The sequence below is a fragment of the Bubalus kerabau genome, chromosome 2 (genome assembly GCF_029407905.1).
Source record: "Bubalus kerabau isolate K-KA32 ecotype Philippines breed swamp buffalo chromosome 2, PCC_UOA_SB_1v2, whole genome shotgun sequence".
Taxonomy (NCBI): domain Eukaryota; kingdom Metazoa; phylum Chordata; class Mammalia; order Artiodactyla; family Bovidae; genus Bubalus; species Bubalus kerabau.
In genome coordinates, this window is record NC_073625.1 from 156924035 (window position 1) to 156947894 (window position 23860).

The 23860-nt window shown below is 38.0% G+C and overlaps 1 protein-coding gene across 1 annotated transcript in view; it reads right to left on the bottom strand.

Moving 5' to 3' along the window:
• The window catches only part of LEKR1 (leucine, glutamate and lysine rich 1), a 211266-nt gene that overhangs the window by 77315 nt on the left and 110091 nt on the right, over nucleotides 1–23860 (bottom strand). The window contains exon 7 of the mRNA XM_055569250.1: nucleotides 13272–13353. Within this exon, the coding sequence (XP_055425225.1) occupies nucleotides 13272–13353 (82 nt within the window). The remainder of the gene's footprint in view (nucleotides 1–13271; nucleotides 13354–23860) is intronic.

The window sequence follows — 23860 nt, forward strand, 5'->3', positions numbered from 1 at the left end:
GCAATGACATGAGAAAATATTCAGGATATATTGCTAAGTGAAAATATGTTTAAAATATGCATTACTTTGAAAAATGGACTACAAGGATATATAAAACAAGGATATATAAAAAAAAACATCGTTTTTTTGTGTATTTCTGTATTTCCCAAGTTTTATGCATTTACTTTGAAATCAAATAAAAATGTCCCTTTTAGAAATGCTTTGAGACTCAGCAGCCCTAACCACAACTTTCATTCTACGTTCACTCATACACTTTTCTGAAACTAGAGGCAGGGACAGCAGAACTATTTCAAGTGTTTATGTTACTATGTGGACAATTAATTTTGGCTGCAATTTGGAAAAAAGCTCCCTGGGGAGTCTACCATCCCAAGAACTCTCTTCACTATGGTCATCTCCCACCCCCATGTCATTCTTTTAATGGTCAGCCCTTCACTGCCCAATTGTTATCTTCACCTTCATTAGAATAGGAGGAATTGGAAGGAATAGAAAGAATGCCTACATCTCTTTTAACACACATTCCTTCTTTTACTCTCAACAGTGTTAATCCTTTCTCTTCAACTACTTTGAATAAACCTAAGGAAAGGCCCCTGCTGCTCCTGCCAATCAAAGCAAAGGAAATAAGATAGAATAATTGGATATTTTCCTCTAATTTGAAAGGCAAGGGTCTTACGTTCCACTCATTTATGTGAAATAGCTATTCTTAAACTGCTTTCTTGATATTTCCACTTTGCTGTCCAAAAGGCATCTCAAATCTAACAGATCAAAAGCAGTGTTTTCTAATTCCCTCACTGCCATATCTATTTCTTCTACAGATTCCCCCACTTCAATAAATGGCACCAACACATAATGATACTAATAGTAATACATTACATATCTAACACTACCTTCAAACCAGCCCTTATCCAGCGCTTGTTACAGTAGAGGAAACTGAGAACAGAGGTAAGTAATATGCCCAAGGTGACATAACCGCTAAGTAGTACTGCCAGGATTTGAACCCCAGCAGTTTCCATCTGGCTTTTAGGCTGTTAGTCACTCTACTCTATTGCCTCTAAACTGTCTACTCAGATGCTGAAAAGCCCCAAACCTCATTCTTTATTATTTCCTTTCTTTTCCAGTCCTCTTGCTCCCCAACCATATCCACTGCATCAGTAAATCCTGTTAGATTGATCCCTGGCCTCTATTTCTTTTCAACTCCACATTAGGCCAACACTAACCCAGCCACTGCTTACTTGCATGAATCCACAGGCTCCCACCTCATCTCCCTGATCATTCTTGCATATCCATGTCAGTCCATTTTCTATGTAATAGCCATGCCAACCTTTTAAAACAAATCAGATCAATTCACTCTCTTGCCAACCCTCCCCCCCAATAGTTTCCCTCTGCAAAAATCCAAAATCCTCACTAGACTTTGGACACACTGGTATATTCATTTCTTATTGCTGCTGTAACAAATTACCATAAATGCAGGGGTTTCAGTTCCATTCAGTCGCTCAGTCATGTCTGACTCTTTTCAATCCCATGAATTGCAGCACACCAGGCCTCCCTGTCCATCACCAACTCCTGGTGTTCACCCAAACCCATGTCCATTGCATTGATGATGCCATTCAACCATCTCATCCTCTGTCGTCCCCTTCTCCTCCTGCCCTCAATCTTTCCCAGCATCAGGGTCTTTTCAAATGAGTCAGCTCTTCACATAAGGAGGCCAAAGTATTGGAGTTTCAGCCTCAGCATCAGTCCTTCCAATGAACAACCAGGGCTGGTCTCCTTTAGGATGGACTGGTTGGATCTCCTTGCAGTCCAAGGGACTCTCAAGAGTCTTTTCCAACACCACAGTTCAAAAGCATCAATTCTTTGATGCTTAGCTTTCTTCACAGTCCAACTCTCACATCCATACATGACCACTGGAAAAACCATAGCCTTGACTAGACGGACCTTTGTTGGCAAAGTAATGGCTCTGCTTTTTAATATGCTATCTAGGTTGGACATAACTTTCCTTCCAAGGAGTAAGTGTCTTTTAATTTCATGGCTGCAGTCACCATCTGCAGTGATTTTGGAGCCCCCCAAAATAAAGTCTGACACTGTTTCCACTGTTTCCCCATCTATTTCCCATGAAGTGATGGGACCGGGTGCCATGATCTTCGTTTTCTGAATGTTGAGCTTTAAGCCAACTTTTTCATTCTCCTCTTTCACTTTCATCAAGAGGCTTTAGTTCTTCTTCACTTTCTGCCATAAGGGTGGTGTCATCTGCATATCTGAAGTTATTGATATTTCTCCCGGTAATCTTGATTACGGCTTGTGCTTCCTCCAGCCCAGCATTTCTCATGATGTACTCTGCATATAAGTTAAATAAGCAGGGTGACAATATACAGCCTTGATGTACTCCTTTTCCTATTTGGAACCAGTGTGTTGTTCCATGTCCAGTTTTAACTGTTGCTTCCTGACCTGCATACAGATTTCTCAAGAGGCAGATCAGGTGGTCTGGTATTCCCATCTCGTGAAGAATTTTTCACAGTTTATTGTGATCCACATAGTCAAAGGCTTTGGCATAGTCAATAAAGCAGAAATAGATGTTTTTCTGGAACTCTCTTGCTTTTTTGATGATTCAGCTGATGTTGGCAATTTGATCTCTGGTTCCTCTGCCTTTATTAAAACCAGCCTGAACATCTGGAAGTTCATAGTTCACGTATTGCTAAAGCCTGGCTTGGAGAATTTTGAGTATTACTTTACTAGCGTGTGAGATAAGTGCAATTGTGCGATAGTTTGAGCATTCTTTGACATTGCCTTTCTTTGAGACTGGAATGAAAACTGACTTTTTCCAGTCCTGTGGCCACTGCTGAGTTTTCCAAGTTTGTTGGCATATTGAGTGCAGCACTTTCACAGCATCATCTTTTAGGATTTGAAATAGCTCAACTGGAATTCTATCACCTCCACTAGTTTTGTTTGTAGTGATGCTTTCTAAGGCCCACTTGACTTCACATTCCAGGATGTCTGGCTCTAGGTCAGTGATCACACCATCGTGATTATCTTGGTCGTGAAGCTCTTTTTTGTACAGTTCTTCTGTGTATTCTTGCCACCTCTTCTTAATATCTTTTGCTTCTTTAGGTCCATACCATTTCTGTCCTTTATTGAGCCCATCTTTGCATGAAATGTTCCCTTGGTATCTCTAATTTTCTTGAAGAGATCTCTAGTTTTTCCCATTCTATTGTTTTCCTCTATTTCTTTGCACTGATCACTGAGGAAAGCTTTCTTCTCTCTCCTTGCTATTCTTTGGAACTCTGCATTCAAATGCATATATCTTTCCTTTTCTCCTTTGCTTTTCACTTCTCTTCTTTTCACAGCTATTTATAAGGCCTCCTCAGACAGCCATTTTGCTTTTTTGCATTTCTTTTTCTTGGGGATGGACTTGATCCCTGTCTCCTGTACAATGTTACGAACCTTCGTCCATAGTTCATCAGGCACTCTGTCTATCAGATCTAGGCCCTTAAATGTATTTCTCACTCCCACCGTATAATCATTAAGGATTTGATTTAGGTCATACCTGAATGGTCTAGTGGTTTTCCCTAACTTTATTCAATTTAAGACTGAATTTGGCAATAAGGAGTTCATGATTGAGCCATAGTCAGCTCCCTGTCTTTTTTTTTTTTTTTTGCTGACTGTATAGAGCTTCTCCATCTTTGGCTGCAAAGAATATAATGAATCTGATTTTGGTGTTGGCCATCTGCTGATGTCCATGTGTAGAGTCTTCTCTTGTGTTGTTGGAAGAGGGTGTCTGCTATGACCAGTGCGTTCTCTTGGCAAAACTCTATTAGCCTTTTCCCTGCTTCATTCTGTACTCCAAGGCCAAATTTGCCTGTTACTCCAGATGTTTCTTGACTTCCTACTTTTGCATTCCAGTCCCCAATAGTGAAAAGGACATCTTTTGGGCGTGTTAGTTCTAAAAGGTCTTGTAGGTCTTCATAGAACCATTCAACTTCAACTTCTTCAGTGTTTCTGGTTGGGGCATAGACTTGGATTACTGTGATATTGAACGGTTTGCCTTGGAAATGAACAGAGGTCATTCTGTCGTTTTTGAGGTTGTATCCAAGTACTGCATTTCAGACCCTTTTGTTGCCTATGATGGCTACTCCATTTTTTCTAAGGGATTCTTGCCCACAGTAGTAGATATAATGGTCATCTGAGTTAAATTCACCCATTCCAGTCCATTTTAGTTCCATTTAGGAAAATCAGGAGAACATTATATCTCAGAAGGCAATGATAATGTTCCTAGATAACCTCAACTGTGTGAAATGTTACTCTTATTTGGTCAAGTAAGAGCTTTATATATTAGAAATTCATGCTGGTCATGGCTGATCATTGCTTACAATCATTAGTTAAATGAGGAGGAGGTGGCTGCTAATAAAATTAAAGTATAAGTAGGTTACAAAGGTCCTCAAATTAGAAAGCATATTTTATATAACCACTTTAGACATATTCACCAGTAACTGATAAAATCATTTTAAGTGAATTTTGTTCTTTTCATTACATATGTGAAAATGAATACATTCACATTGTAAGCTATTTAAGCAATATATAAGTATATAGAGTAAAACATATATAGAGAGTAAAGTAAGAGTCTCTGCACACCCCTGAGTCTCACTTCCAGAAGAAACTATTGCAATTCTACCAATCATTTATTCAATGAATTTGAATCCATATATATTTTTATGTACCTTCATATGCATTTTTTAACATGAGCATCATCATTTTTCTAATCATATTTTTGATTTCTAAAATTCCTAATAGCTTTTTTTGTAACAGGCTGTTATTCTTTCATGGTTACAATCCTGGATGTACTTTGGAGGATATACTAACTTTAATAATTTGTCTTAACATCTTCTGTTTGCTATTTAACAATTTCTGTTTGTGTTAAAGTTTTCTTGTGTGAGTTCAGAGCCATCTGGAACAAGGCTGGGGGGAGGTTTTTCCTCACATACCCGGTAATCTTTGGTTGGGTGTTTACCCTAAGCCTAAGTTTCTCTGTTTTCTCATCTGCTTTGCTGTTTACTGTTGCCTAGACTGTTTTTCAGAGAAGGCAATGGCAACCCACTCCCAGTACTCTTGCCTGGAAAATCCCATGGGTGGAGGAACTTGGTAGGCTGCAGTCCATGGGGTCACTAAGAGTTGGACACGACTGAGCGGCTTCATTTTCACTTTTCACTTTCACTTTTCACTTTCATGCATTGGAGAAGGAAATGGCAACCCACTCCAATGTTCTTGCCTGGAGAATCCCAGGGATGGGGAAGCCTGGTGGGCTGCCATCTATGGGGTTGCACAGAGTCAGACACGACTGAAGCGACTTAGCAACAGCAGCAGCAGCAGCAGCAGACTGTTTTTAAAGGTTGTGATGAAGGCGCAGAGTATGCTGGGGGTACTGGAGGTTTGTCGTAGGATGTGGGAAACCTGGGCCCTTCTGGGATTTAGTAGCTGCCAGGCTCCCCAGCTCCAGTCCTCACACTCATTGCTTTATTCTGGGTGCAGATGCCTTGCTAAAGCTGCTTCACACAGGAACTGTTGATTGGGGGAAAGGTGTCTTGCTGAGGGGCCAATGGCTTAAATGTTCCAAATTTGATTCCTCAGAGTAGGTTTCATTGGATCACCTGAATCAGAATCGTGTGTGTGTGTGTGTGTGTGTGCGTGTGCGTGGGGAGGGGGTGCTTTAAATGCAGATTGCTCAGAGACACCCCAAACCCCAAAGTAAAACCGGAATATCTGTGGGAATGGAGCCCAGACACTGATCCTCGGATTGGGTCTGTGGGGGAGGTCATACTGTAACACACAGTTTCAATAAACTCGCCAGGATTCTTCTGTAGACTGGAGTTGGAGAACCACTGTTATGATGATTTGTGAGATCCCACTCTCTTCTGTTCGTGTTAACTGATTCCAAGAGAGTCCTGCCTGTCACATGCCCACCACACAACTGCTTTTCCTCTAGTTTATTCCTCTGTAGAGTTGACCCTTTTTATTGTCTTTCCTATGTCTTTCCTTTTAGCAATTTCTAAAAATTTCTCACCTTTTATAGCAGTCTTTCTTGTTAGTCTTATTTACCTTTCTTATCCTATATGCTGCTGCTGCTGCTGCTAAGTCGCTTCAGTCATGTCCAACTCTGTGCGACCCCATAGATGGCAGCTCACCAGGCTCCCCTGTCTCTGGGATTCTCCAGGCAAGAACACTGGAGTGGGTTGCCATTTCCTTCTCCAATGCATGAAAGTGAAAGTGAAGCCACTCAGTCATGTCCGACTCTAAGTGACCCCATGGACTGCAGCATACCAGGCTCCTCCCATGGGATTTACCAGGCAAGAGTACTGGAGTGGGTTGTCATTGCCTTCTCCATCTTATCCTGTATTAGTTCAGTTCAGTTGCTCAGTTGTGTCCGATTCTTTGCAACCCCATTAACCATAGCATGCCAGGCCTTCCTGTCCATCACCAACTCCCGGAGTTCACTATAACTCATGTCCATCAAGTTGGTGATGCCATCTCATCCTCTGTCATCCCCTTCTCCTTCTGCTCCCAAATCCCTCCCAGCATCAGAGTCTTTTCCAATGAGTCAACTCTTCACATGAGGTGGCCAAAGTATTGGAGTTTCAGCTTTAGCAACATTCCTTCCAATGAACACCCAGGACTGATCTCCTTTAGAATGGACTGGTTGGATCTCCTTGCAGTCCAAGGGACTCTCAAGAGTCTTCTCCAACACCACAGTTCAAAAGCATCAATTCTTTGGTGCTCAGCTTTCTTCACAGTCCAACTCTCACATCCATACATGACCACTGGAAAAACCATAGCCTTGACTAGACAGACCTTTGTTGGAAAAGTAATGGCTCTGCTTTTTAATATGCTGTCTAGGTTGGTCATAACTTTCCTTCCAAGGAGTAAGCATCTTTTAATTTCATGGCTGCAATCACCATCTGCAGTGATTTTGGAGCCCCCAAAAATAAAGTCTGACACTGTTTCCACTGTTTCCCCATCCTTTTCCCATGAAGTGATGGGACCAGATGCCATGATCTTCGTTTTCTGAATGTTGAGCTTTAAGTCAACTTTTTAACTCTCCTCTTTCTATATATAAAACAAAAGTGTATTTCCTAGTTCTCTATATATACATATATAGTTAAAACTAATAAAGTTGCATTTGACAGAATCTTTACTTTTTATTACTTTAGGGAGGTCTTCCCTAAATTAATATAGATGTGACACGAAATTTGTAGAAAATGTCATTACTTTTCAGAGCATCACTAACACTCTACTTCTTCAGTAAACATTACTGGTTACCTTCTGGACATGTACTGTAGCTTTCTTCATGGCCATCAGAGCCCCATTATCATCTACTCTCAGGACAAATTCTGCTTGACCTAACTCTGGTAGTCCTGTTGCCCTTGCCAGTGATTCATTTAGGGGAGGGTTGTAAAGAGTTCTAGCCAAGAGATGTAATGAGAGGGCTATTTGGCGGCTTCTGGAAAATTTTTATCTCACTTCTAAGGAGACTCCAGAAAAACAGGCCCTTCCGGCCCCTGGGGTGGTTATATTTGGATGTGGTACCTGGGCCTGCAGCCATTTCATGATGTTAGGAGATTTAGCCTTGGGGTGAAGCCAGTGCTGAGGGCAGCAGAATGGAGACAGAAAGAACATCAAGATCCTTAGTGATGTTGTTGAGTGGGTGGATTGACTAAACTTGAAACCCCTCTCTCTATTACTTATAGCTCAAAGCATCTCAAAGCATCCGAAGTGATAAAATCTCTGTTTTCAAATATGTAACAAGTTCTTCTAAACCTTGGAAAATATTTCCTTATACATCTTAGGAAAAAAAGAACCTCAACTCATCCATTTAAAAACTGCCTTTTCCCATAAATAAAAATCCACAAAATTTATATCCAAACATTTAAAAATCTTTAAACAAAACAATTATATTAAGTTGGATAGGTGAAACTCATTCCTGCACCCACCCATCCCACCACTCACACACACACATAAAGAGTAGGAATTTAATTTTTTTAAAAATCAAATTTCATAGCACCTTCCAATTTCTGGAAGTTCAAACAGGTTTGAGAATGTAGAAAAAATCTCAAATTTATTAAGAAATTGTATGTCTGAATTTTTGAGTGGATTATTTTTACTTCAAACTGAATTTATCATGAAACAATGGCCAAGTTGCAAATTTGGTTTTAACCTATTAATAAAATAGTATTAAATACTACTGGAGACTTACTGATCTCTGAGTATCTTAAGCTGTCTCAGACTCTGATCCCAAACACCCAACCTACTCAACTTCATCCTAGTAATGAAGGAGCATAGACGGAGTAGAGATGGAAGAGGTAGTTATGGGCAGCACAGAGAAAGGTCTCTAGCAAGTTGGGACCATTTAAGTGGCTCTATCTTTTGTAACTCAGGTTTTCTAAAAGTGGTTACTTTGCTCATTTTCTAGTTTTAAGAAGTTCTTGTTGCAGGATATAAAATCAACACACAGAAATCCCTTGCATTTCTATACACTAATAATGAGAAAATAGAAAGAGAAATTAAGGAAACAATTCCATTCACCATTGCAATGAAAAGAATAAAATATTTAGGAATATATCTACCTAAAGAAACAAAAGACCTATATATAGAAAACTATAAAACACTGGTGAAAGAAATCAAAGAGGACACTAATAGATGGAGAAACATACCGTGTTCATGGGTTGGAAGAATCAACATAGTGAAAATGAGTATACTACCCAAAGCAATTTATAGATTCAACGCAATCCCTATCAAGCTACCAATGGTATTTTTCACAGAGCTAGAACAAATAATTTCACAATTTGTATGGAAATACAAAAAACCTCGACTAGCCAAAGCAACCTTGAGAAAGAAGAATGGAACCAAAGGAATCAACCTGCCTGACTTCAGGCTCTACTACAAAGCCACAGTCATCAAGACAGTATGCTACTGGCACAAAGACAGAAATATAGATCAATGGAACAAAATAGAAAGCCCAGAGATAAATCCACACACCTATGGACACCTTATCTTTGACAAAGGAGGCAAGAATATACAATGGAGAAAAGACAATCTCTTTAACAAGTGGTGCTGGGAAAACTGGTCAACCACTTGTAAAAGAATGAAACTAGAACACTTTCTAACACCACACACAAAAATAAACTCAAAATGGATTAAAGATCTATATGTAAGATCAGAAACTATAAAACTCCTAGAGGAGAACATAGGCAAAACACTCTCCGATATAAATCACAATGGGATCCTCTATGACCCGCCTCCCAGAATATTGGAAATAAAAGCAAAAATAAACAAATGGGATCTAATTAAAATTAAAAGCTTCTGCACAACAAAGGAAACTATAAGCAAGGTGAAAAGACAGCCATCAGAATGGGAGAAAATAATAGCAAATGAAACAACTGACAAAGAATTAATCTCAAAAATATACAAGCAACTCCTGCAGCTCAATTCCAGAAAAATAAATGACCCAATCAAAAAATGGGCCAAAGACCTAAACAGAAATTTCTCCAAAGAAGACATACAGATGGCTAACAAACACATGAAAAGATGGTCAACATCACTCATTATCAGAGAAATGCAAATCAAGACCACAATGAGGTACCATTTCACGCCAGTCAGAACAGCTGCGATCCAAAAGTCTACAAGCAATAAATGCTGGAGAGGGTGTGGAGAAAAAGAAACCCTCTTACACTGTTGGTGGGAATGCAAACTAGTACAGCCACAACAGTGTGAAGATTCCTTAAAAAACTGGAAATAGAACTGCCATATGACCCAGCAATCCCACTGCTGGGCATACACACCGAGGAAACCAGAATTGAAAGAGACACATGTACACCAATGTTCATCGCAGCACTGTTTATAATAGCCAGGACATGGAAGCAACCTAGATGTCCATCAGCAGACGAATGGATAAGAAAGCTGTGGTACATATACACAATGGAGTATTACTCAGCCATTAAAAAGAATACATTTGAATCAGTTCTAATGAGGTGGATGGAACTGGAGCCTATTATACAGAGTGAAGTAAGCCACAAAGAAAAACACCAATACAGTACCAGTTCAGTTCAGTTCAGTCGCTCAGTCGTGTCCGACTCTTTGCGACCCCATGAATTGCAGCACGCCAGGCCTCCCTGTCCATCACCAACTTCCGGAGTTCACTCAGACTCACGTCCATTGAGTCAGTGATGCCATCCAGCCATCTCATCCTCTGTCGTCCCCTTCTCCTCCTGCCCCCAATCCCTCCCAGCATCAGAGTCTTTTCCAATGAGTCAACACTTCACATGAGGTGACCCAAGAACTGGAGTTTCAGCTTTAGCATCATTCCTTCCAAGGAAATCCCAGGGCTGATCTCTGTCAGAATGGACTGGTTGGATCTCCTTGCAGTCCAAGGGACTTTCAAGAGTCTTCTCCAACACCACAGTTCAAAAGCATCAATTCTTCGGCGCTCAGCCTTCTTCATAGTCCAACTCTCACATCCATACATGACCACAGGAAAAACCATAGCCTTGACTAGACGGACCTTTGTTGGCAAAGTAATGTCTCTGCTTTTGAATATGCTATCTAAGTTGGTCATAACTTTCTTTCCAAGGAGTAAGCGTCTTTAATTTCATGGCTGCAGTCACCATCTGCAGTGATTTGGGAGCCCAGAAAAATAAAGTCTGACACTGTTTCCACTGTTTCCCCATCTATTTCCCATGAAGTGATGGGACCAGATGCCATGATCTTCGTTTTCTGAATGTTGAGCTTTAAGCCAACTTTTTCACTCTCCACTTTCACTTTCATCAAGGGGCTTTTGAGTTCCTCTTCACTTTCTGCCATAAGGGTGGTGTCATCTGCATATCTGAGGTTATTGATATTTCTCCTGGCAATCTTGATTCCAGCTTGTGCTTCTTCCAGTCCAGTGTTTCTCATGATGCACTCTGCATATAAGTTAAATAAGCAGGGTGACAATATACAGCCTTGACGTACTCCTTTTACTAACGCATATATATGGAATTTAGAAAGATGGTAATGATAACCCTGATAACCCTGTATGAGAGACAGCAAAAGAGGCACAGATGTATAGAATGGTCTTTCGGACTCTGTGGGAGAGGGTGAGGGTGGGATGATTTGGGAGAATGGCATTGAAACATGTATAATATCATATGTGAAACAAATCACCAGTCCAGGCTCAATGCATGATACAGGATGCTTGGGGCTGGTGTGCTGGGATGACCCAGAGGGATGGTATGGTGAGTGGGGTAGGAGGGGAGTTCAGGATGGGGAACACGTGTACACCCGTGGCAGATTCATGTTGATGTATGGCAAAACCAATACAATATTGTAAATTAGCCTCCGATTAAAATAAATAAATTCATATTAAAAAATAAAATAAAAATAAATAACAGTAGAGGAAAAAAAAAAAAGAAGTTCTCATATAGGAAGAACCAGGTTTATTATAAACTGAAACAACAGCATCACCATTTTTGCAATTGTATAGTGACTTCCTCCAGGTAATTCATTTAATGGACTTTAGTGACGTAGTATTCTTTCCCGCCAACTTCAGTCTCCTTTGACTCTTATCATTTCTCAGTACTCATATTATAAATTATATTAAAAATTAACTAACAAAAAATATTGCAAGGCATGTATTAATATTCAATGGGTTGTGGCCAGACTTGGTAGCCTTCCAGATCAGACATTCATGTGGTCAGAATCCTCTTCCCTGATGTTACTAGAGGGTAGAAACTAATGATTCCACCCTCTGATGTTACTAGCGGGTGGAAACTAATGATTCTTTACTGGCAATTCCCATCTTGCTTCTCTTTTTCATGTTTCTTCTCATCACAAAGTTCCTCGCTGGGCCCAGTGAGTCATGCTGGTACCACTTGTCCTCTCATTCCTTCGACCCCAGCCATCATACACAGAGAACTGAACTATTATTTACTGCAATATTGACCACAGTGTTGTAAATCATGAATATTTGGTTTTGACTTTTGAAAATAAATTATTTTGCAGCAAATAGTCAAAGTATACATTAATTTGATAGAGTATTTTTTAAATTTGTTCTTCCTTGTTAAGAATTTTGTTGAACACATTTTTCTTAGGAGTAGTTCAAGGTCAACACAACATTCAGTTGCTAAGCATTCTAAATATTTATATTTCTTATGAGGCTCATCCTTCTAAAATATAGGAACTGAAAACCAAAGCTACCAGATCATATACCACAAGTAAAAAATTTACTTACATTTCAAAGATTATATAAATTCTTTTTATAATTATAGATGTACTATATTTATACTATGGGCTTCCCTGATGGCTCAGCTGTAAAGAATCTGCCTGCAATGCAGGAGAAGTAGGAGATGTGGGTTCAATCCCTAGGTTGGGAAGATTCCCTGGAGGAGGAAATTGCAACTCACTCCAGTTTTGCCTGAAAATCCCATGGACAAAGGAGCCTGGCAGGCTACAGTCCAAAGTGTCAGAAAGAGTTGGACATAACTGAGCAATTGAGCACAAATATTTACACTATAATATTTGAAATTTCTGAAATAAAACCATTTTAAAAAGATATAGTGTTCTGGATATTTTACAAAGGCATTGTCTTATCATTTGTTTTCCAATATTTTCTTTCTCACTTATGTAATGCACAAGCACTCCAGAATTTCAAAGATACTCAATGGCACCCCACTCCAGTACTCTTGCCTAGAAAATCCCATGGACAGAGGAGCCTAGTAGGCTTCAGTTCATGGGTCGCTAAGAGTTGGACACGACTGAGCGACTTCACTTTCACTTTTCACTTTCATGCATTGGAGAAGGAAATGGCAACCCACTCCAGTGGTCTTGCCTGGAGAATCCCAGGGACGGGGGAGCCTGGTGGGCTGCCCTCTATGGGGTCGCACAGAGTCGGACACAACTGAAGCGACTTAGCAGCAGCACCAACTGTCTTTTTTAATCTAAAGTTGATAATTTTAAGAAACAACTTCAATGTTGTTTCTTCTGGACAGATAATAAATAGATGAAAAGAGAAAAAATTAGAGAATATTAAGTTGCTACATTTGAATAAACAGGGAAACCTTTAATACTTTTCCCTGGATATGTAAAGAAATATTTCATGTATTTAAAAATATGTACAGGGCCTTCAGTATAAGCCAGAAAAGTGAGAAAAATAGCAGTAGACCATACCCACACAACCAAATTACTGTCCCGGGTCACAGAGAATACATGAGGGTCTTTCTAAATTCTTGTAGGTTGTTCAATATTCACCATCTTACATGAGCTTTTCTTTGTAGTTGTCCATCTCAGTCGCTGCCTTCTGAAGTTTTAGCCCAAGTGCTTCTACTTGACACTGTAAATCTGGAATGACATATGTATTCTTCTGATTAGTATATTTTAAATGTCCAGATATTTTTATAGAAAAAAAAAAAACATTCTTCTAGAGTTGCCACTCAGCTCCTGAAGAATAATGCAGTTGTTTATTCCATTTTCACTTGGATTACCATACTCATCTGTACTCTGAAACCCAACAGAATTTTTGGGTTTTGATAGACTCCATTTATTAGCCTCTTTCTGCCCCTAATGTCATGCTAATTTTCTAACAGCTAATTGGCTAAATTTTACTAATGTTTTCAAAGGCAATTTATGTTGCAGCACACATATGAATTTTTGATCATGTGACTCACTTCTGAAACACTTGACTGCCTGAGCTTACTCTTGCGATCTGAAACTGAGAAGTATTGCTGAGTCCTCTCAGTAAGAACCAAAATAGATAAACCATGTGCAAGGCTTCTGGTAAAGAATCTTTTAACTCTGGGTAGCATCTAATAGGCATTTTAATGACTTTCAAAGCCAAGAAAATACAAGCAGGAAATTGGCTTCCATAGAGTCTTGAATTGGGGAATTCAAGTAATGTTTGAGGAAGATTATTCAGGTAACCACATCTCACATGTATGTATACAGAACTGAAACTAGAGCAGAAAGAACATAGGGCTTGAATGATCTGAGTCCCACCAATAGCCTGTGTGAGTGGACTAAGGCCTGAACCCTACACTCAATAACAGCTCTTGGTATTCTTTTTGGATATGAGGTGGAAAACAAATTTACATGGGTGGACTAAATGATTTCTATGAAGAAAATAATTTAAAACACTGGAATTTATAAAATTTCTGTTACACCTACCCAGGTGTTTTAATCACGTATTTTAATAGTAAACTTAAAAATCTTTATACACCCATGTTGTTGTTCAGTCACCCCGTAATGTCCGACTCTTTGAGACCCCATGAACTGCAGGACACCAGACCTCCCTGTCCTTCACCATCTTCCGAAGTTTGCCCAAGTTCATGTCCATTGCATCAGTGATGCCATCCAGCCATCTTATCCTCTAACACCCTCTTCTCCTTCTGCTTTCAGTCTTTCCCAGCATCAGGGACTTTTCCAGTGAATCAGCTGTTCATATCAGGTGACCAAAATACTGGAGCTTCAGCTTCAGCAACAATCCATGAGTATTCAGGGTTTTTTTTTTTTTCGTTCAGATTGACTGGTTTGATCTCCTTGCTGTCCAAGGGACTCTCAGGAGTCTTCTCCAGTTCAAAGGCATCAATTCTTTGGCACTTTGCCTTTTTTACAGTTCAGCTCTCACATCCATATGTGACCACTGGGAAGACTATAACCTTGACTATACGGACCTTTGTCAGCAGGGTAACGTCTCTGCTTTTCAGCACACTGTCTAGGTTTGTCATTGCTTTCCTGCCTAATTTTATGGCTGCAGTCACTACCTGCACTGATTTTAGAGCCCAAGAAGAAATTTGTCACTACTTCCTCCTTTTCCCTTATGCTTGCCATGAAGTAATGGGACCAGATACCATGATCTTAGTTGTTTTAATATTTAGTTTTAAGCTGGCTCTTTCACTCTCCTCCTTCACCCTCATCAAAAGGCTCTTTAGTTCCTCTTCGGTTTCCTATTAGAGTGGTATCATCCACATATCTGAGGTTGTTGATGTTTCTCCTGCCTATCTTGAATCTAGCTTATGCATCTATACAAATATATAACATTTCTATATGTATCTTTAATCTGCCTTCTTAACTTTGTTTTATGAAGACAAGCCAGTCCCTTAAATCAGAAAATAAATTCACTCTAAACAAATGTTTTAATTAGAATTCACTACGTATTGGTATAAATTTTTATGTTTATCCAGCATGTTCACATATATTAATATTATCCCTCAAACTGCCACATAAATGCAAATAGCCCCATTTTTCAGATAATGAAAAATGAGATCTCTGATTATCTTGCTTAGTATCTTACAGTGAGTAAATGCTGTAGCCAGCAGTCAAACTGACAGGATTTTAAACTTGGGTAAGGGGATCTATTTGAGTACAGCTCCTTATTTAAATAAATAATTCAACATGGACTTGATAGATAGTATTTATGTGGTATATCTTTTCCACTTACCAAGTGATATCATTATATGAGAGAAAAGATAAAATAACATACACATAGTTTAGTTTTGAGAGTAATCTTTTGAAACAAGGCAATCTGTAAAGAATATGCATAATGTGTTACTTTATTATTAAAAACATGTGGGCTTACAGAAGGCTCTAGTCACACAGGCACAGCTAAAACATTTCTGCCCATTCTCTGAAGAATAAGGAGGGAAGCTGACATTTGTTGACGGTATACTGTTCCAGGTGCTGTGCAGGATGCTCTCTCCTACATCATTTAATTCATAGTCACGACTATCATGAAAAACAGATATACATTTTATTTTTATCAGAAAGTTCTAAGAATCAGAGTAATTAACTAACTTATAAAAAGTCACAGAGCTATTTAGAAGTGATCCTGTGATTCAACTGAGGTTGGCTTCATCCCAAAGTCTTGATCTTTCTCTCTTACATGGACCGTCAAAAATACAAGCTTCAAGGTGATATGACATTTGTCCATGAAAATGTGGTCAGTATGGCCATATATTTGTTTAGCATATCCTAGAATCTTTAAGGTAAATGAAAAATATTATTTATTACTACATAAAATAGGCACTATATTAGTGTAATGTCCAATTCCAAGAGGTGATTTGGATTTTAATTTTTGAAAGTTTAAAAGTTAATATAATTGATGAAAGTCATTAAGACAAATACAGTATCATTGTGACTGCCTACAGTACTGATGTGTCTGACTCTTCGTGACCCCATGGACTATAGCTTGCTAGGCTCCTCTGTCCATGGAATTCTCCAGGCAAGAATACTGGAGTGGGTTGCCATTCCCTTCTCCAGGAGATCTTCCTGACCCAAGGACCAAACGCAGGTCTCCTGCATTGCAGGCAAATTCTTTACCATCTGAGACATCAGGGAAGTCCATTAAATGTCCCTTGATGCTTTTGTCAGGATATAATCCTAAATGAGATGAAGCATGGATCTGAGCCCACATGATAAATTCTATATTATTACTTCTAAATGCAGCTATTGTTAAGAGGAAGAACTTATTATCTTAAAAATAAACTCCAAAGAATTGGTACCTGATATATGAATTTTATGCAGTTAATTTTCAATTACCTGATAATTGGTAGATAATTTAGCAGACAGTAAAAATGATAGCTAATTCAAAACCCATTTTTATAGCATTGAAGATTATTCTTAGGATCACGTTTAGATATACTTGTGCATCAAAGTTCTAGAATTTACTAGATTTAAAGGAAAATAAGTGACACAATCATGACTCAAATCAAGAAAGGAAAAGCTATTATGCTTTCCAATATTCTTTTCTCTACATACCCACCTAAATCTCCCTTTCTCCCTGTTTCAAGATAAACATAGATTATCTCAGTCTTTAAATCACAGTACCCAATGAGCAGGGAAGCCAGTTCCTTCAGATTATTCACTAGGTATTTACAGCACCTCTGAGTAAAAACAGAGAAAGTAAATAAATGTTTTATTACTTTAAAACACAGAAACCACTAGACGCTGTCAGGTAGAAATATAAATAATGTCAATGAATAAATCATTTTACTTAAGGAGAGAAGATACCACATAGAATCAAGAAAAAAAGATTCGTTATGAATAATCTATAATGTAAGCAGCCCACCAGTATATACTTAGGAGTTGGCTAATATATTTTCATAGCTTTTTAAAGAACTTGGTTAAATTTTCTATAATAAACAAATAATAAATATTATTTTAAAAATACAAAGAACATATCTTTACTGTTCTGAATGAGGTGTATGCATCCAACTGGTTTATTGTTGGTTTTGATAGATTAGTGGGGTCTTTTTGTTTCTGGAAGCAGAGTGCCCAGTTCCTGTCCTTAATAAATAAAGGCACACAGTTAGTCTTAGCAGCAGAGAGCCACCTGCATAAGACAGCTCCTTCAGTCCTTGAGATAAGGAGTTCTTAAATAGGCGTATTGTTCTGTGTAGTCCTTCTCTATAGTCAAATAAACTCAACTTCAATTTTCTGTCATTCAGCATGTCGTTGGATTATGAGGCAAAAGGCCCTGAATGCCTACAAAAAGAAAGGAAGCATTGGCTTTAAACACCATGCAGATGTAAGGCAGAACCCATGGAAACAATCCAAAATTTACAACAGCAAATTCTACTATAAGGTAACTGCATTCTTTGCAAATATTAAATAAAAACCAAATGATTTCAAATGAACAAGACAAAAAGGAGCTCTTAGCCTCTCTTCATACGAAGACAGCTGCTTGCTAGATAGCATTACACAGGCATCAGACCTGGGGTAATTAGTCATTTAAGAGAATCCTATTATTCCAAAAGGTTTCTAGAATCTACAGATATAAAAGGTATCCATAGTTAGCTATTTTATAGCAGGATATAAAACTTTATAGTCATTTGGAGAGTATATTAAGTAAGCATAATGTTTGAGAAAACAATAAACAAAACCTTTATAGTAGAGAGATATTTCAAGCTTAAAACTTTCTGGATAAAGAAAATACACACAAAAGGAATTTAAAATCTGATTCAAAGTACAATATGAGGGAAAATGATTCCAGGTTCAAGCAGCAGAACAGAAACACAAACAGCCAGGAGAGCTGGCACCCAGAGATCCAGATCTAGGAGAATTTTTTTAAATGAAAATGTGAAAGCTATATATATATATATATAGTTTGTTTGTTTAAATGGTAGAGACAATTGAAGAAAAGGAACTACAAAAACTCACCACTCTTTGAATACATTCCTAAGACAGGATAACAGAGAGGTGGAGTGCATGAATGCTAAAGCCACCTGCCTAACTTCAAATCCTGGCTCTGCTCCTTGTAAACTAAGTGACTTCGGGTATTTTAGTTTCCTGATCTATAAAATGGTTATTACAGCATATGATTGTTCTGGGAATTATGTGACTTTCACATAGGTAAAGAGGAGATGAGTGCCAGACACATAGTGGGCACTACATAACTACTGGTTATCATCATGGGGAGTGGTAGTAAGGCCACCCCTTGCCCCCTACTCCTGCTCTGAATCTCATCACTTCTTAACCTGTGAACCTGGTTCCTATAGTTGGACCTGGTGTCATCAGTGGTTATCTTTGTACAGGGAAGGGTAAATATGAAGGTTTTAACTATATACTTAAAAAATAATCTACAGAGTTAACTATGACAAAGTGTTAAAACCTGTAAAATACAGGTGATGAATTCACCTGTATTCAAATTTGTTGTATTATTCACTGTATTTTTTGGTGTTTGACATATTTTATAGATTTATTGTTTAGGGAGGGGTCTTGCTTGTACAGGTCAAGGATAGCATGGTCTGTACTAAGAAGTCTAATCAACTCAGTTCTGTGTGTCCAAGGTACAAAAGAACACAAGATGGCTAGAACTTGGTGGGGGTGCAGGATGAGGTTGAAACCAAAAGCAACTGGTTTTGTGAATAGAGAGGTTTGGCTCACTGGTTTGGTGAACAGAGAGGAGAGAAATCCAATTGCAGTTGACGGGGATATGGTAACAAGAAAAAATTTTCTTATTTTGCTTTTGTTTTAAGATATTGGGACATTTATTTGCATTTAATTAGAGGGTACCCACACTTATGAATTTAATGTTTGCCTTCTAATCTGTACTTAACATGTGAAAAATAGTACTTTTTGCAGGTATTTTAAAAAACTATACTAATGATGTAAAGCTATAAATTTCATCTTAATTCTTATTGGTTTTGCTACATTTTGAGACCTATCAAGGTAGCTATACACAGATAAAATTTATTTTCCTTTTTGACTGATATATAATATTTAATTGTGTGCATGTACCAAATTTTACTGATCTAGTCCAATAGTGATGAAATCTAAGTTGCTTGCCCAGTAGTGAAAGTTGCTCAGTCACGTCTGACTCTCTGTGACCCCATGGACTATATAGTCTGTGGAATTCTCTGGGCCAGAATCCTGGAGTGGGTAGCATTTCCCTTCCCCAAGGGATCTTCCCAACCCAGGGATCGAACCCAGGTCTCCCACAGTGCAGGCGGACTCTTTACCAGCTGAGCCACAAGGGAAGCCCAGTATGTCACAATAAATAATCCTGCAACAAAAGCTTCTTACTGGAGGTGGGAACAAGATGGCAGAGCACAAGGACCCTGACACTCAGGCAGGAGCAGAACGAGTTCCACAATGGCAACTACAATCACAGCATGCCCTTGAGAACACACACTTGGGAAGGAGTAGGACTAGTTCAGTAGTGTGACTTGACCCTGCTATGCCCAACCAAGCCTCTAACCAAGGTGTGCATACCAGGGGAAATGTGGAACCAGCTCAGAAGTGCAGGCTGAATCCCTCAGCCATGCCCCCAACTAAATTGGAGACTGCCATCCCAGGAGGGAGAAGCTGAATACCCTTAGGGCTTGTGCTCTAGTCCATTAGGCCCTGGCCCTGCCCCCATAGGATGCTGACTTCCATGGGGCCCAGGAAGAGCCCTGGCTCACACCTGGTTCCAGTCCTATCCCCTCCAAATCCAGCATGACCTTCCACCATGGTGGAAGCTGCCAATACACCTTGGGGCAAGATCTGGCCTGTGCTCATTTCAGACCTGGCCCTCCTAGCAAAGCCACTGGGCACATGCAAACTGCATAGGGACACTCGCACATGACAATATGCCTTCAAGATCAGGATAGGTAAGTGGTTCACCTAATTTCATAAAGGAAAACAGAGAAATTTAAACAGAACAAGAAGAGAGAGGAATATCCTTCAAATGAAAGAACAAGATAAAGACCCCTCAAAAACCCTAATAAAACATATAATTACCTGATAAAGGTTCAAAGCAATAGTAATAAGAATGCTAACTGAACTTCAGAAAAAAATAGACGAACATAGTGAGAACTTCAACAAAGAACTAGAAGATATGACAACCCGTCAGAGCTGAAGAATATAATAACTAAAATGAAAAATATACTAGAAGGAAATAACAGCAAAATTATGGGATATAGACTGCATAAGCAGTCTGAAAGATAGAACAGTGGAAATCACCCATTCAGAACAACAGAAAGAAAAACACATTTTAAAAAATGAGAATAGTTTAAGAGACCTTGGACAATATCAAGTGTACTAACATTTGCATTATAGGGGGTCACAGAAGGAGAAGAGAGAGAGAAAGGGGGACAATGTATTTAATGAAATTACAGTTGAAAACTTCTCTAACCTGAAGAAGGAAATAGATATCCAAGCACAAAGAGCACAGAGAACCCAAACAAGATGAATCCATGTGCCAGACACTATATTCTAAGTGCATTGCTACTAAGTTGCTTCAGTCATCTCCGACTGTGCAACCCCATAGACGGCAGCCCATCAGGCTCCTCTGTCCCTGGGATTCTCCAGGCAAGAACACTGGAGTGGGTTGCCATTTCCTTCTCCAATGCATGAAAGTGAAAGTGAAGCTGCTCAGTCATGTCCAACTCCTAGCGACCCCATGGACTGCAGCTTACCAGGCTCCTCTGTCCATGGGATTTTCCAGGCAACAGTACATTCTAAGTGCATTACACCTCATTTAATCTTCCCAATGTAAACTAACTAGAATGTAAGTTCCATGAGCACAGAAACCTTATCTTTTATACTCGTAGTGTCATTTAATCTTCCCAATGTAAACTAACTAGAATGTAAGTTCCATGAGCGCAGGAACCTTATCTTTTATACTCGTAGTGTCTGAAACAAAGGAGGTGCTCAAAAAATTACTGTTGAAAGAATGAAATTTTGGAGATACTAGAAATAAGAATTCCAGCAAATAAGCCTTTAAAATTATGTATCGAAGATTAAAGTGGATGGAACTGAAAGAGTTGTGCAGTTTTCACTGGTAATACCTAATATGTATCTTGGCATTAAAGTGTAACTTTCTTATAAATATGTTATTTTATTTCAATAGACTCTTATTGACTACCAATCAATAAGATATATTTCCTTGTCCTTAGAGAAATCATAATCAAATGCCTCATTTTCCTTCATGAATGATAAATTATGTTTTAAATGACAAATCAGTAACTCCTTTAAACTTCAACCTGTTTTATTTTCCTACCATTTTAAATGACTTTATTGAGTTAGATTTTCAGTTAATTATGTGGCTGAAATTATGGAATTTCTGATCAGATGTAACTTATGTGAATGAACACAATCAGTATGCTGCATTTACATGTCATATATATATTATTGTACCACAGTTTGAGCATAGAGCTTCATAAAAGTAGTATTCACTTAATTTTTTTAATGAGCATTAACAGAAAACCTTTACAGATGTAAGAATGTATACCAATAATAAAAGAAAGTTCTTTAATGAGTATTCAACTATATCAATTGCACATTAACATCTTTTAATTTAAGCAAATATTTTATAAAGCTCAGATGGTGAATACAGCCACTTGGAAAGTTCATTTTAGAGGCTGCATTTCAGAGGTTTGATTCACATCTATTTTGAAACAGTATACTAGAAGTACATTAACATTTTCTGCATAATACCAGAAGGGACTGAAATAACATTTGGAGATTTTTATAAATCAGATGATAGAACAGGTGTGGCTTTTCAGCTAAAAAGTTACAATTTGGTCCAGAAGTAGTTATATTAAAATCAGAAAACTATTTATCTGGGTGTGTGTGGGGAAGAGAGAGTAGATGAAATCAAGCTTGGGAGATAATAAAATATTTAAAATTTGGAAATAATTTTAGTCTAATACTAAGAAGCAAGAATTTGCTTCAGAATGCAAAAAAGTGCTTATAAACCTCCACTGTATTTTTATTCTGAAGACTAGTCAAATATAAAGATAATTGTCATTGGTAGGGGCTTATAAAATATAACAAATCATGGAAGGAGCCTTAAATTCTATTTTTTACCCTGGTTAAATCATTTAACCACTCTTTATCAACTGGCAATCCTCATGATTTAGGAACTTCTGAATACAACAGAACACTATTATGTTTTCTGATAAATTTGTATAAATAAATTCACAAAATTATATCTCATTATTTTATGTATTATACATTTTATATATGTATTTATATATTATTTTGTATACGAAATAATGAGATTTTAAAGACAAATATATTAGTAATAAATATGGATATACTAGAGTGAAGTAAGCAGAAGGACAGGGACCTATATTGAACAGAATATTAGCTGAAAACATTTACGGGATAAAAAAGAAGAAGACAGGATTATTAATAAAGTAGATGGAATCTAGAGAAGTTTAAATCTAAAAATATTTAAGAAATTTTCAAATAAAGTCACATAATTATATAAACATCAACTTTCTTTCATCAACTGGTGTGTTTTCCAGTCAGAATGCTTGGAGAGATTCCTGTGTGCAGCAGATTCTATGCAAACTGGGAAGGAGATGGAACACATCTTCAGGCTCACAGGGTACCAATTCTCTTTGCTGTGCCATTTTTTCTTGTGCTGGGATGGCAGTAAAATAGGCACAGGGCAAGAATTTCTTCAAAAGAGTCTTTCATGCTACAAAACTAATTGGTACTAATTGCATTTAAAAATTCTATCCCACAATTATGTAACTTAAAGGTAAGAAGCAGAAAACCAAAACATTTTATCATTTTAAGAATGAAGCAAGGGAAGGCAACACTAACATACATGTGAAAAGACTTAGGTATGGTGTTATTTATCACAATATCATTTTAACAGAAAAAAGTGAAACAACTGTACAAAAATAAGATATGATTAAAAATTATGATTCATCCCATATCAGAATAATTTTGACATGGAAAGATTTCATAATAGAAGAAATTGAGAGCAATTGAAGATTATAAAACTCTATTATTCCACTCATAAAAATTTATATATTTAAAACATAAAATCTAGGAGGATATATATTGGAATGCTTACGATACTATGCAAATATTGGAATTTCCTGATCAATAGTAAATATGGATTATTTTGGTAAAAGAGAATAAAAGAATCATATTAAAGTAGCATAGCACTGAATCATATAATAATACCTATACCCATCGTATAGCCTATTTCATAACCTACTGATCATTTGTGTACTCCACCACCAGGTGTGTACTATTCTTGGAACCTCTTCTGCCTTCCCCTTACTGAAACTTGTTTTTACTAAGAGTACTGGAAGTAGCCTGATAAAGTAGCTTTCTCTGAAGTATAAATTAATGATAACAGTGTGTGATGGAATTCAAAGGTTAAGAGCCCAAAATTGGCAGCATAGTTCTGGACTTGAGTTCTAATTCTGCTGATTAGTGGCTGTGTTGCCTTGGGTGAATGACTTAGTTCCTTTACACCCTAGTAATCTCATTTGTACACTGGAGATAATAAAAAAGTGCTTAACCCAGGAGAATGATAATAAGAGGGTACACAGTGGCTTCACTGTGCTTGACATGTAGTTAATGCTTAGTTAGTGGGAAAAGAGATGCTCATAAGACATGAGAC